We start from the raw sequence: 14,746 nt of genomic DNA on the forward strand, positions 1-14,746 counted from the left end.
GCTTAGGTCCAAATTAAGCCTATAGAAATGCATTGGCTTTATTTTGGACAGATTTTGGCGAGAGTGAAACCACTCGCTATTTGCGTTTGATCACGGGTCCAACAGAATCAGTCATATGAACAACGAAACACAATGAGCCATTAATTTACTGTAATAGAGGAGAAGTTAACCTTTCTAATGAAATGGCTCAACTGCTCAAATTGTGCACAGAGCAAACACTCCTAAAATGGGAGTATCAATTGATAAACATTGATTCTGGGAAAATTCTTGCTCAGTTTGTCGCATGCGGCATTGCGGTGACCACGTCACCACGTCACACTAGTAGCATTTAGCCAAATACTATTATGCTAGCTAGTCTGTGTTTTATAAATGTGCAATAAGAATAAAACACAATTATATAAGGAATTGGCAACTCGTTCTCATTCTGAGAAATAAGGAAGGTGTCTTGATCTCAACATCTGAACAAAGTGGGCAGGCTAACATGTTTTTCAAACAGTTGGAGACATAAAGAAGGGTGTGTTTATAGCAATTCTACTGTTTTGCCTTGTTAGCTAGCAAATAGATCGAAGTAGGCTAAACTATAAAGATTAGCTGGCTACTCACTAGCACGTGTGCTTGTGTTTTAGAGATTGTTTATGTGTTTTCGATAATGACTGCTAGAAGAAGTTAGTCATTATTAGTGAATGTGCATTATGTATGGTTCTGGTTACATTTGGAACAAAAAGGGTATTTTCATAGACAGACTTGAAAGCCAGATCATTGATTCATTAGCTTATGCTGACTGTTTGAAATGCAGTGTATTTGACCATCAATTGTACAACAAAGCTTATTTAGAGAAAACATAAAACATTTTAGATATGATTTTTTAGGCCATATCGCCCAGCTTAAGATTCCCTCCTGATGAGGGGTGGGGTGGGGGTGGGGGGGAATAACTCGCTCAATGGAGGAGGGATGGAGGGAAAGAGATAGAGAGAGGGAGACTGTCAGGGAGAAATGCTGAGGAAGCGAAAGAGATTAAGGGAGAAAAAGAGAGTGTAGGAGAGAGAGAAAGGAAGGTTGGGAGGGGGGGGGGGTCTGGTTTGATTTAAAGCTGTCAGTCTCTCTGGGAAACAAGTGCAGGGGTCCGACTATGTCTTGGCTCTGTTTCCACACTCTGGGTCAGTGCTGCTGAGGACACATTGCTGCTGCCGATAGTGAGAGTACACACACACACACACACACAACAAACTCGGTGTGTGAGAGGCTCTTTGGGGAGAATAGAGAGAGGGCAGGCACAGCATGCCCACTGACAGAAAGACTGTCCAGAGAGAACAGATGGGAGAGGAACCCTCAGCTGAGCCTTTTGCATATCTAATTGCTCTACACCAATGACTGTATAGCCCCACAGCCCCTCTGTGTGAGTTAAGTGTCTGGTACAACACTAGGCTAGCTAGCGATCACTCATCCCCACAGCAATACTCCCTAAGGCCCAACAGTTTAGCCACACTGATGAAAGTTTCCATTAAAGCTACTGAGCTATTCATACACAGCACTGGTGGTCGGTGCCGTTTATGATTAGGGAGCATGGCCTTATTATTGAGCATGGCCTTATCATTGATTACACCATAATGGATGACTGTCATTCATATTCCATTCACCCAGCTCAATGTAACATTAATAGGTTTAGGCTACTACATGATACTTCAATTTGCCCTAAACCCATCATGACCCAAATGAAAGTTTGTAGCGTAGGTGCACAGGTCATAAATAGTTCATTTAGACCCGCTGTTTATTTGAAACAGGCCTTTATTTGCTGAATGTGTGCCATTGCCCGGCTAGCTAAGGCTAGCTTGTTCAAACAGAAATTGGCATCCTGTAGTACTAACTCAAAAAAGTTCTGGGACACTGTAAAGTCCATGGAGAATAAGAGCACCTCCTCCCAGCTGCCCACTGCTCTGAGGCTAGGAAACACTGTCACCACCGATAAATCCACTATAATTGAGAATTTCAATAAGCATTTCTCTACGGCTGGCCATGCTTTCCACCTGACTGCCCCTACCCCGGTCAACTGCCCGGCACCCTCCACAGCAACCTGCCAAAGCTCCCACCATTTCTCCTTTACCCAAATCCAGATAGCTGATGTTCTGAAAGAGCTGCAAAATCTGGACCCCTACAAATCAGCCGGGCTAGACAATCTGGACCCTCTATTTCTAAAATGATCTGCCGAAATTGTTGCAACCCCTATTACTAGCCTGTTCAACCTCTCTTTCGTATCGTCTGAGATTCCCAAAGATTGGAAAGCTGCCGCGGTCATCCCCCTCTTCAAAGGGGGTGATACTCTAGACCCAAACTGCTACAGACTTATATCCATCCTACCCTGTCTTTCTAAGGTCTTCGAAAGCCAAGTTAACAAACAGATTACCGACCATTTCGAATCCCACCATACCTTAAACGCTATGCAATCTGGTTTCAGAGCTGGTCATGGGTGCACCTCAGCCACGCTCAAGGTCCTAAACGACATCATAACAGCCATCGATAAGAGACATTACTGTGCAGACTTGTAATGTGGCTTGTAGTGTGGCTTCCTATATCGCAACAAAGCATCCTTCACTCATGCTGCCAAACATACCCTTGTAAAACTCACCATCCTACCGATCCTCGACTTCGGCGATGTCATCTATAAAATAGCCTCCAACACTCTACTCAACAAACTGGATCCAGTCTATCACTGTGCCATCCATTGCAACCTGTACGCTCTCGTTGGTTGGCCCTCGCTTCATACTCATCGCCAAACCCACTGGCTACAGGTTATCTACAAGTCTCTACTAGGTAAAGCCCCGCCTTATCTCAGCTCACTGGTCACCATAGCAGCACCCACTCGTAGCACACGCTCCAGCAGGTATATCTCACTGGTCACCCCCAAAGCCAATTCCTCCTTTGGTCGTCTTTCCTTTAGGTTCTCTGATGCCAATGACTGGAACGAACTGCAAAATCTCTGAAGCTGGAGACTCATATCTCACTCACTAGCTTTACGCACCAGCTGTCAGAGCAGCTCACAGATCACTGCACCTGTACATAGCCCATCTGTAACAGCCCATATATCTACCTACCTCCTCCCCATACAGTATTTATTTATTTATCTTGCTCCTTTGCACCCCAGTATCTCTACCTGCACATTCATCTTCTGCACATCTATGACTCCAGTGTTTAATTGCTATATTGTAATTACTTTGCCACTAGGGCCTATTTATTGCCTTAACTCCCTTATCTTAACTCATTTGCACTCTGTGTATATAGACGTTTTGTTTTCTTTTGATCTACTGTTTATTCCATGTGTAACTCTGTGTTGTTGTATTTGTCAAATTGCTATGCTTTATCTTGGCCAGGTCGCAGTTGCAAATGAGAACTTGTTCTCAACTAGCCTACTTGGTTAAATAAAGGTGAAATAAAAATGTAAAAAATAAAATATTAAAAGGGTCAGGCGACTATTTGAGATTTTAATTACAATTTTACAGGAGCTACTATAATTAACACACTAGTAATAGGGATGTGACACATGTTACATTTTTCTTCATGTTTAAACAGTCATTTTTTTACTGTTAAAAGTACAAAAAAGATAATAAAATGACGCGAATTCACAATTCAGATATGATCCTGCGTATGACCGCTAGGGGGCAGTTCAATCTACCACAGTCCTGGCTACCTTCCAGACACTGCTCACCTTACTCCTGTTCCCCACCCACTCAGCAATGATCGTATTAATGTTGAATTAGGTTCTCTGTTATTTGCCTCTCCTCCATGTTTTCAGTTGTCAGTACATGGGACTTCATGTCCCACTTCTTATCAATGTGATGGCTCATTGCAGTGATGTATGACAACGTGTTCATAGACGTCCAACAATCTGTTGTTAACGCCACATATGGTGGCGTTGAATCATTGTACAATTTTTCCATCGGGGCCGTCACGTTTTTTTGACATGGCATCTTGTAGTCTGGTTCTAGATATGCCATTAGGGTATTGAAGCTGCATATCAACTGCAATAATTTCTGTAATCAGTGCTGTAATTTTCTCACTCCGTCCTTATCGCACTGCTGCCTGCAACGGTTTGGGGCTCACGGTGCCTCCCTTTCAGCATTGCACCCACTGTAGCTCAATTCTACCTTGCAAAGTTTGCATTTCATCACCTACTCAAAGTTTTGCCATACGGCCTCCCGGGTGGCGCAGTGGTTAAGGGCGCTGTACTGCAGCGCCAGCTGTGCCACCAGAGATTCTGGGTTCGCGCCCAGCCTCTGTCGTAACCGGCCGTGACAGGGAGGTCTGTGGGGCGACGCACAATTGGCCGACGCACAATTGGCCTTCACTGCAGTCACTTCCCTGTTTCACTCTCTGCCATTTTTCCCAACTGTTAACGACGATGAAGTGCGGAGTGCTTTATTTCCGTGGCAAATCATTTACTTACAGCATTGTTCTATGATAGGTTGGAGAACGTCCACCGGAAGTCATCATAGTTACTGTGTAAGTCTATGGAAGGGGGTGAGAACCATGAGCCTCCTAGGTTTTGTATTGAAGTCAATGTACCTAGAGAAGACAGAATATAGCTGTCCTCCAGCTACACCATGGTGCTACCCAAGAATGTGCTGTTGAGGTTTATGTAGACCATTGCAAAACAGTGTGTTTTAATCAGTTATTTGGTGATGTGAATATATTTAGTATAGTTTTATCTAAAAAGGATAACTTTTTTAATGTTTCACTATTTAGATTTTTATCAAATTCACTGAGTAGAATGCCCTCCCCTTCCTCTTCTGAGGAGAATCCACAGATACACAGCTATTGTCAGCCAACGCAGTCTCCCTGCAGGGAAGCCAGTCATCCTTACACAGGTAAGAAGGCTACAGTACGGGTATGTGGTGTGTTAGTAGTGTGTTATTGTTGGGCTGGCACACCCAGCAGTTTTCGAGGATCAGTGTGGTATGTACAGTGCATTCGGAAAGTGTTCAGACCCCTTGACTTTTTCCACATTTTGTTACTTGACAGCCTTATTCTAAAAAAGTTTAAATTGTTGTTTTTCCTCATCAAATATTCCAGGTGGCCATTTGATTAATTGTTCAGCAGTCTTATGGCTTGAGGGTAGAAGCTGTTAAGGAGCCTTTTGGACCTCAAATAAGTTACAAACAATGCTAAAACAAACACACAAAACAGCACAATTGGTTAGGAGCCCGTAAAACGGTGCCATTGAAACGAGAATTGTCCCAAAGCCACACCTGTGCTGTCTTGTTTGTGGCCCTGTTGGAAGATGAACCTTCTTCCCTGTCTGAGGTCCTGAGCACTCTGGAGTAATGTCACGACTTTCGTGGGTTGAAGAAGGAGACCAAGGTGCGCGTGGTAGGTGTTCATGATATTTATTAAACTGAACACCGCAACAAAATAACAAAGTAGAAAAACGAAAGCGCACAGTTCTGTCAGGCAACTAAACAGCTAACATAAAATAGCTAGCCACAAAACACAGGTGGGAAAAAGGCTGCCTAAGTATGATTCCCAATCAGAGACAACGATAGACAGCTGTCCCTGATTGAGAACCATACCCGGCCAAAACATAGAAATAAAGAAACTAGAATGCCCACCCTAGTCACACCCTGGCCTAACCAAAATAGAGAAAAAAGGCCTCTCTACGGCTAGGGCGTGACAAGTAAGCTTTTCATCAAGGATCTCTCTGTACTTTGCTCAATTCATTTTCCCTCGATCCTCACTAGTTTCCCAGTCCCTACCACTGAAAAACATTACCACAGCAGGATGCTGCCACCACCATGCTTCACTGTAGAGATGGGGGTTTCCTTCTGACATAATACTTGGCATTCAGGCCAAAGAGTTCAATCTTGGTTTCATCAGACCAGAGAATCTTGTTTCTCATGGTCTGAGTCCTTCAGGTACCTTTTGGAAAACTCCAAGCGAGCTGTAATTTTACTGAGGAGTGGCTTCCGTCTGGCGACTATACCACAAAGGCCTGATTGGTGGAGTGCTGCAGAGATTGTTGTCCATCTGGAAGGTTCTCCCCATCTCCACAGAGGAACTCTGGAGCTCATTCAGAGTGACTATCGGGTTCTTGGTCACCTCACTTACCAAGGCCCTTCTCCCCTGATTGCTCAGTTTAGCAGGACCGCCAGCTCTAAGAAGAATCTTGGTGATTCCAAACTTCTTTCATTTAAGAATGGAGGACACCGTGTTCTTGGGGACCTTCAATGCTGCAGACATTTTTTGGTACCCTTCCTCAGACCTGTGCCTCGACACAATTGTGTCTTGGAGCTCTACGGACAATTCCATGAACCTCACGGCTTGGTTTTTGCGCTGACAGGACTGTCAACTGTGGGAGGTTAAATAGACAGATGTGTTCCTTTCTAAATCATGCCCAATCAACTGAATTTACCACAGGTGGACTCCAATCCAGTTGGAGAAACGTCTCAAGGATGAGACGCCTGAGCTCAATTTCGAGTGTCATAGCAAAGGGTCTGAAAACTTATGTAAATAAGGTATTTCTGTTTTTTATTTTTAATACATTTGCAATATTTTCAAAAAAACTGTTTTCGATCTGTCATTATGGGGTATTGTGTGTAGATTGATGAGGGGACAAAAATAATGTAAACCATTTTAGAATAAGGCTGTAAAGTAACAAAATGTGGAAAAGTCAAGGGGTCTGAAAACTTTCCGGATACACTGTAGATCCCTGATGCAAATCAAATCAAAAATGTATTTGTCACATACACATGGTTAGCAGATGTTAATGAGAGTGTAGCGAAATGCTTGTGCTTCTAGTTCCGACAATGCAGTAATATCCACCAAGTAATCTAACCTAACAATTTCACAACAATTACCTTATACACACAAGTGTAAAGGAATGAATAAGAATATGTACATAAAAAATTGATGAATGAGTGATGGTATAGAACGGCATAGGCAAGATGCAGTGGCTGGTATAGAGTACAGTATATACATATGAGATGAGTAATGTAGGGTATGTAAACATATAAACGTGGCATTGTTTGAAGTGGCAAGTGATACATTACAGCAAGATGGCAAGATGCAGTAGATGGTATAGAGTACAGCATATACATATGAGATGAGTAATGTAGGGTATGTAAACATTATATGAAGTGGTATTGTTTAAAGTTGCTAGTGATACATTTAATGCATCAATATTTCCATTATTAAAATGGCTGGAGTTGAGTCAGCATGTTGGCAACAGCCATTCAATGTTAGTGATGGCTGTTTAACAGTCTGATGGCCTTGAGATAGAAGCTGTTTTTAAGTCTCTCGGTCCCTGCTTTGATGCACCTGTACTGACCTCGCCTTCTGGCTGATAGCGGGGTGAACAGGCAGTGGCTCGCGTGGTTGTTGTCCTTGATGATCTTTTTGGCCTTCCTGTAACATCGGGTGGTGTAGGTGTCCTGGAGGGCAGGTAGTTTGCCCCCGGTAATGCGTTGTGCAGACCTCACTACCCTCTGGAGAGCCTTACGGTTGTGGGCGAAGCTGCTGCCGTACCAGGCGGTGATACAGCCCGACAGGATGCTCTCGTTTGTGCATCTGTAAAAGTTTGTGAGTGCTTTTGGTGACAAGACAAATTTCTTCAGCCTCCTGAGGTTGAAGAGGCGCAACTGCGCCTTCTTCACCACGCTGTCTGTGTGGTTGGACCATTTCAGTTTGTCCGTGATGTGTACGCCGAGGAACTTAAAACTTTCTACCCTCTCCACTACTGTCCCGTCGATGTGGTAAGGGGGGGTGCCCCCTCTGCTGTTTCCTGAAGTCCACGATAATCTCCTTTGTTTTGTTGACGTTGAGTGTGAGGTTATTTTCCTGACACCACACGCCGATGGCCCTCACCTCCTCATTGTAGGCCGTCTAGTCGTTGTTGGTAATCAAGGCTACCACTGTAGTGTCGTCTGCAAACTTGATGATTGAGTTGGAGGAGTGCATGGCCATGCAGTCGTGGGTGAACAGGGAGTACAGGAGAGGGCTGAGAACGCACCCTTGTGGGTCCCCAGTGTTGAGGATCAGCGGGGTGGAGATGTTGTTACCTACCCTCACTACCTGGGGGCGGCCCGTCAGGAAGTCAAGGACCCAGCTGCACAGGGCGGGTATTACTCTCATCCAGATGGGTTAGGGCAGTGTGATTGCGATTGCGTTGTCTGTGGACCTATTGGGGCAGAAAGCAAATTGGAGTGGGTCTAGGGTATCAGGTAGAGTGGAGATGATATGGTCCTTGACTGGTCTCTCAAAGCACTTCATGATGACGGAAGTGAGTGCTACGGGGCGGTAGTCCTTTATCTCAGTTACCTTAGCTTTCTTGGGAACAGAAACAATGGTGAACCTCTTGAAGCATGTGGGGACAGCAGACTGGGATAAGGCTGGTTGAATATGTCTGTAAACACACCGGCCAGCTGGTCTGTGCATGCTCTGAGGACGCGGCTGGGGATGCCGTCTGGGCCTGCAGCCTTGCGAGGGTTGACACATTTAAACGTTTTGCTCACGTCGGCTGCAGTGAAGGAGAGCCCGCAGGTTTTGGTAGCGGGCCATGTCAGTGGCACTGTATTGTCCTCAAAGTGAGCAAAGAAGTGGTTTAGTCTGTCTGGGAGCAAGACATCCTGGTCCACGACGGGGCTGGTTTTCCTTTTATAGTCCGCGATTGACTGTAGATCCTGCCACATACCTCTTATGTCTGAGCTGTTGAATTGAGACTCTTCTTTGTCTCTATACTGAAGCTTAGCTTGTTTGATTGCTTTGCGGAGGAAATAGCTACACTGTTTGTATTCGGTCATGTTTCCGGTCACCTTGTCCTGATTAAAAGCAGTTGTTCACGCTTTCAGTTTTGCGCGAATTCTGCCATCAATCCACAGTTTCTGGTTTGGGAATGTTTTAATAGACGCTGTGGGTACGACATCGACGATGCACTTGCTAATAAACCCGCTCACCGAATCAGCGTATTCATCAATGTTGTTGTTCGCCGCAATGCGGAACATATCCCAGTCCACGTGATCGAAGCAATCTTGACGCATCTATTGTAGTATTTCATGAACATGTGTACTTGTCTAGACAATAGTGAACCACCCACTCAACTATGTGGCTGGGGGTGGTTATAACATTTCTTTCACATGACCCATCAATTTAGAGAAGTGTGTCTGGTTGGGGTGTGCCGACATGACCATACTCGTATTCATAATCGTATCCGTAAATTGACAGTTGATATTTGGATCGGATGATACTCATGATCAGTGGTGTGTTTTCATGGCCGCCAAGGGAAGCTAGCCCCCCCACCCCAATTTTTATTTTTTAAACAAACATATAAAATACTTGATTTAGTCTCTCTATGTTTTCACAATTTTCCTTCAATTCGCAAGAGCTTGATTGTATCTCAACGGAGAAAGCATCCAAGCGAGTGAAATAGCGCCCCTCTGTCTCTGTATGTATAGGCTATCTATCTGATTCTGTCCTGTCATAAAGAGTATGACATTGTTGAATGCAAGGGAAGCCAGCGAGCATTTGACATCCCTCAATAAAAAAAACTAAACTTTGATTTTATTTGATATAGTGTGGTTATGACGGTAATGTGAAGAACATCATGACCTGCACAAAAGTCAGATTAGGATATAGGCCAAGGTCTAGATAAAGGGTATTTTTACCTGGAGATTTGTCTTATTGTAGGCTACTACTTTAACCCCTTTTAGTCTTGAAAACTTTGGTTGTTTACTACAATATCTAACTCACTCTGTTTTGCAGATGGCCACATACAGTGCCTTGCGAAAGTATTCGGCCCCCTTGAACTTTGCGACCTTTTGCCACATTTCAGGCTTCAAACATAAAGATATAAAACTGTATTTTTTTGTGAAGAATCAACAACAAGTGGGACACAATCATGAAGTGGAACAACATTTATTGGATATTTCAAACTTTTTTAACAAATCAAAAACTGAAAAATTGGGCGTGCAAAATTATTCAGCCCCCTTAAGCTAATACTTTGTAGCGCCACCTTTTGCTGCGATTACAGCTGTAAGTCGCTTGGGGTATGTCTCTATCAGTTTTAAAGAGCACTCCAGTAGGTGTACCAAAACATTTAAGGAACATTTTCTCAAAAGGCGGGTTACAAGTTTATCAACTTTCAAAGCAGAATTACTTTCTTATTGTTCCTCAACTGCAGTGTATGATATACCATTTTGGAGTCTCTACTTTTATCCAATGTAAAAAACACTATTTCAATTTTACTACATTAGACCGAATCGAGGCAGTCGGTCACATATGGATAAACTGATGATGATGTTTCAAAGGGCACCAGAGCATCATCTAGACAGCAGAATTAGAAGCTAGTCATAGTCAATTGATGTATTCTGGTGCAGTGGAGCTCTCTTCTCATCCTTGGTCTGTCTCTAATCATTTCCCTCTGCTGGTCTATCAGAGCACCGTCAATTAACCCAGCTAAAGCAGATTAATGAGAAATGAATCCCTTTAAGACACTGCAAAGGTCTCTTCTCCTCTGAAGAGCTGCAGCTCCAGTACTGAGGCTATACAGGGAGGCTAAGTTAAGATGTAGAGCCTGATTCTCTTCCCCTTCTACTATTTATCTCCCAGCACAGATTTCTCATAATGCTCTGGTGTAAATCATTCATATAACATTTCATTTAATACTCAGAGAAGAATGGATTATTTGAAATATGGGCTCTCTGCAAAAGTGTGTGTGTGGATGACTCGTATGTGTGTGTGCGTCAGTGGCACAGCAGTTTTGCGGGGCTCCCCACAAGGTCCGAGCAAGGCCCTCATTATATGTATTCAAATGTTGAGGTTTCAAACCATTAAGTATATGTTTTGAAAATGAATACTGCAACTAGCTCATTGCAAAGTGGTGTGTGACACACTGATGAAGCCTGCCTTCCGTTGAATATGTTTGCTGTTTGAGATGCTGTGGCAGCAGCTCTCGCGCTGTCTGACAGTTTTCCATTAAACGGCTCTGTATATGTATGCTGTATGCATGATAAATAAGATAGGCCTACATAACGAATATACTGTACATACGTGACCATTTAATTCCACTAAATTATGAAAATGAATTTATAGACCAATAAGCATGACCAATCAAATGTATTTCCATTGACTGGTATTTCATCAATTAATAGGCTAAAAAGCATTATTTCCCAATAGGATTTTTTCTTATTCCGGACAATTGGCCATTCCTAGCTGTTCTATTTTTTATTGGTTACCAGGTATGGCAGTTCGTATAGGTGACACACACTATCAACAACTTGCTTAGCAACCGCAATGACACATGACTCAGGGAAAAACCTGATGAACACTAATTTGCTGCTAGACTAGCGAGATAAGTTAACAGTGAGACAAACCAACACAGTTACTTTACAACAAGCCTACACATTGACCTTTAAACTAATACCATACTGTTCAATACGAACAAAGTACACTATTTTTATTAGGAGTACACTGTACTTACAGGAATAATTACACAGTAATAAGTACACCGCAATGTAAAAATGTGACTTGAAAGTTTAAAGTCCATACGAACAGTCTGTCCAGAGCTCGCATACCAGGCCCAGATGCCTGTTTCCGTCCTTTGTGTTGACCAGGCCCGTTTTAACTATTTTCACACAGTAAGAGGTAGAGCCTTTTCTGCTGTATGTGTGTGCGCGTGTGTGAGTTGACTAGACAAGAGAACATCTGAGGAACAATGTCTAAAAATAACAAACAATGATACAAAGCCCCGTTGTGTGGTGGGAGTATGGAAGAACTCTCATCTCTCTGATATTCCACATATTTGAAAAACATAGATAAAAACTTTCTCCTGAGGAGAAGTGATATTCCATAGTAATCTTTCTTGAGATAAAACTCAAACTGCACACACACTTGCAGGAACTTGTAAGCCAGGGCCATGAGCAAATATTGACCCTATAACCTTTGCTTGTACTGGTTAAACAGTAATGACATAGCCTACCTTCACCAAACAGACAGAATTATCAGGATATACAACTGTAGAAATTCAACAGGACATAAAACAAGTAAATGGTCACAAGACAAGAAACACAGGATGGTGGTGAATATTGAGATCAATATTTTAAGATGAACATAGGCTAACGATCAGACAATATAAGACCAATGAAGAGCACGAGACCGCGAAACGTTTCTATAAAGCATTTCCACCCCATTGCCTCACTTCAAAAAGCGCCATCACTGATCACCGTCCGACCGCATGGACCACATGAGAACAAGAAAAAGAGGCCCGTACACTTTCAGGAGCCTATAAACCCGAGTAATATATTTTGCTTAACCAACCCGATTTAGTTCTGCAAAGCAGAGTCATTTGTCGATTGATTTGACACACTTTCTAGTGGTGTGGTTAAATTACCCCGGAGCCGGTACGCAGCCAGGCCACCCAGATAGGAACACTTTATAAGCGCATCTGTGCTTAGTTCTTTCACGTTCTTCTTGTCATCAAATCCAGCCAGATTTATCGCATGGCCTAGCCTACCTACATGGGCATTATGGCATTGTTTCGCAATGGAACATCAGTAGCCGAGATTGGTGACTAGTTTGTTTGGATGAAGGGCATAACTAACCCGTATTCTTCTCATAGCAGCCACGATCTCCACTCTGCTGTTCGGCCGCGCCACGTCCAGACTGCCGATGTACTGGTTAGGAACAAAACAGAAAGCAATTATATAAATGTTACCATATTTGTTTTTACTACTGCGATATTCAAACAACAATATTAACAACATTAACTTGGGAAACGTAGAAGGGGGATTAGCCCAGGATATAGCCTAGGCTGATACTTAGCAAACCTTATTAAAGCAAAATCCAACATTGGTTTGTCAAAAGTTGATAGTTTAGCAAATAATATCAATACAATAACATATACAAACAACTCACCTTGGCTTCGAAGTTGATCCCATGTTGGAATGCTTCCTCGTTATGCAATGGAATTCTCAAATCATGGCCATCGTCAACAAGATTGTACTTTGTTTTCGCTGGCATGACTGCCGACTTTCCGTTTTCGCAACACACGGAAAGGAATTTAACGTTACTTGTTCATCCAAAACGCTGCCAGACAAAAATCAGGAGTCCCAAATTCCTTAATTCCAGTGGTCCATCGTAGCAACTGGACTCGTCCCACACCTGAGTGTCACACTAGTATATCCAGTGGGCTAGGTGAAACGAACGTTAACTTTGTATCTATTGCTCACGCAAGTAGGCTGGCTTCCCGTTCTGATAAAAAACAATCGTCGCTCTCTTGCGAATCAACTCACTTCCAAAAATAAGTAGCCCAAGGTTACTTCCAACAACGTAAAGGCATTTATAACCAAAAACACTATACACAATAGTCCAAATTTGTGCTTTTCTGGTCTTGCCGAATTTCCCCTGCCGAACTTCACTACAGCGCCATGACCAGCCTCTTCACTCTCTCCGACGGATTCTCAAGGCAGATCGGGATTGGAGGAATCTGGGAATTCCACCTGTTTTCATTGGAACAGAGTTACATCATGGAATAGTAGGAGGGAGAAACACTCGAACTCAGCCCCAGGAAAGCCGTAAATGTCAACTAGCAGTTTAACCTGAAGGAATTGTTGCTCTTTCGGTCCAACTTTCCTAAAAACCTATGTAGTTACATGGTAGTGATTAATGAGTTACGTAGGCATGTAGGCGGCTACAGTGTAGACCTACTTGCAGTGTAGGTGCACACTTTGGGGCGGCAGGGTAGCCTAGTGGTTATAGCTAATAAAATAAAGGTTTAACAAATAATAAAAACTATAGGCCTACGTATAACTGTTATAACACCTGTTTGAAGTTTGTATAAAATTAAAACACATTGTTATGCTTATGCATTGCATTACTAAACCAACTCAAACTAAGTGTTTGTAAATTCTCCCTCACCCAACAATGTTTTAGATCAGGTATATTTATTAGACGTTAAATTATGATTATGTAGAATAGTGGTGTTGTTTAGGCAGATATAAGATAGGGTGATAGCAATGGATAAACAGCTGCTTGAGATTTAGAAAGAGCAAGACTACCTACTAGTGGTCACCTAAGCTAATGACTGTAATAAGGCACTTATTATGCAATGCAGGCAATATTCTGTATATCATGCTCTGTACATGAAGTGCATGAATGCTGCTTGGTGTTGTATAATGCAGAGTCCACCTGTGTCACCTGCACTGCAACTTACAGTAAGAAGCAGTGCTCTGCTCCTCAAGGTGTCTCAGATGTGTGGGGAATTGGAGCAGCACTAATTCACATTCTCAACAATTCACTGGCAGAGGCTAAAAGCTGTCACTGTACTGACTAACTTGTCTGAGGCTGCATCTCAATAGTCTTAAGTGGCTTCATCTCCTCATCTCATTAATCATCAGCATGTTGTCCCAAGCAGTGAAATAGATAATTGCAGTAAAGGCGTAAATCTAAAGTCTAAAGTCGATTCCTCTCCTGGGTGAAAATCATATGGATAATTTAGGGATGCCTTGGGCCATCTGTTATCACCTATCCTGTGCTTTCAGGTCAGTGTGGATGAAGGAAAGGAGAGAAAGCAACTTTAGACTATTCGAAGCAGCTCAAGTCTCACTAGCCCTCTCTTGAAAGAACATCATGGATAATCTCCCTTTAGTGTTTGGTCTCCATTTCCATCTGTGTGTGCTCAATACTGTGCTGGCTTTGAAAGCATACTATGCTCCCAACATCAAGTGGATTTTGGACATCAGTCATTATGCTTCCTGATTCTTTAGAA

General features: G+C 42.9%; 1 protein-coding gene across 1 annotated transcript in view; it reads right to left on the reverse strand.

Moving 5' to 3' along the window:
• LOC115108554 (carboxyl-terminal PDZ ligand of neuronal nitric oxide synthase protein-like) overlaps window positions 1-13,607 on the reverse strand; it is a 177,951-nt gene extending 164,344 nt beyond the window's left edge. Inside the window, exons 1-2 of the mRNA XM_029633047.2 lie at window positions 12,895-13,607; window positions 12,582-12,653 (exon numbers count right to left, since the gene is read on the reverse strand). Coding sequence (XP_029488907.1) covers window positions 12,582-12,653; window positions 12,895-12,999 — 177 coding nt within the window. The 5' untranslated portion in view covers window positions 13,000-13,607. The remainder of the gene's footprint in view (window positions 1-12,581; window positions 12,654-12,894) is intronic.
• Between the last annotated feature and the right edge of the window lie 1,139 nt (window positions 13,608-14,746).

Source organism: Oncorhynchus nerka, linkage group LG24, assembly GCF_034236695.1.
Source record: "Oncorhynchus nerka isolate Pitt River linkage group LG24, Oner_Uvic_2.0, whole genome shotgun sequence".
NCBI lineage: Eukaryota > Metazoa > Chordata > Actinopteri > Salmoniformes > Salmonidae > Oncorhynchus > Oncorhynchus nerka.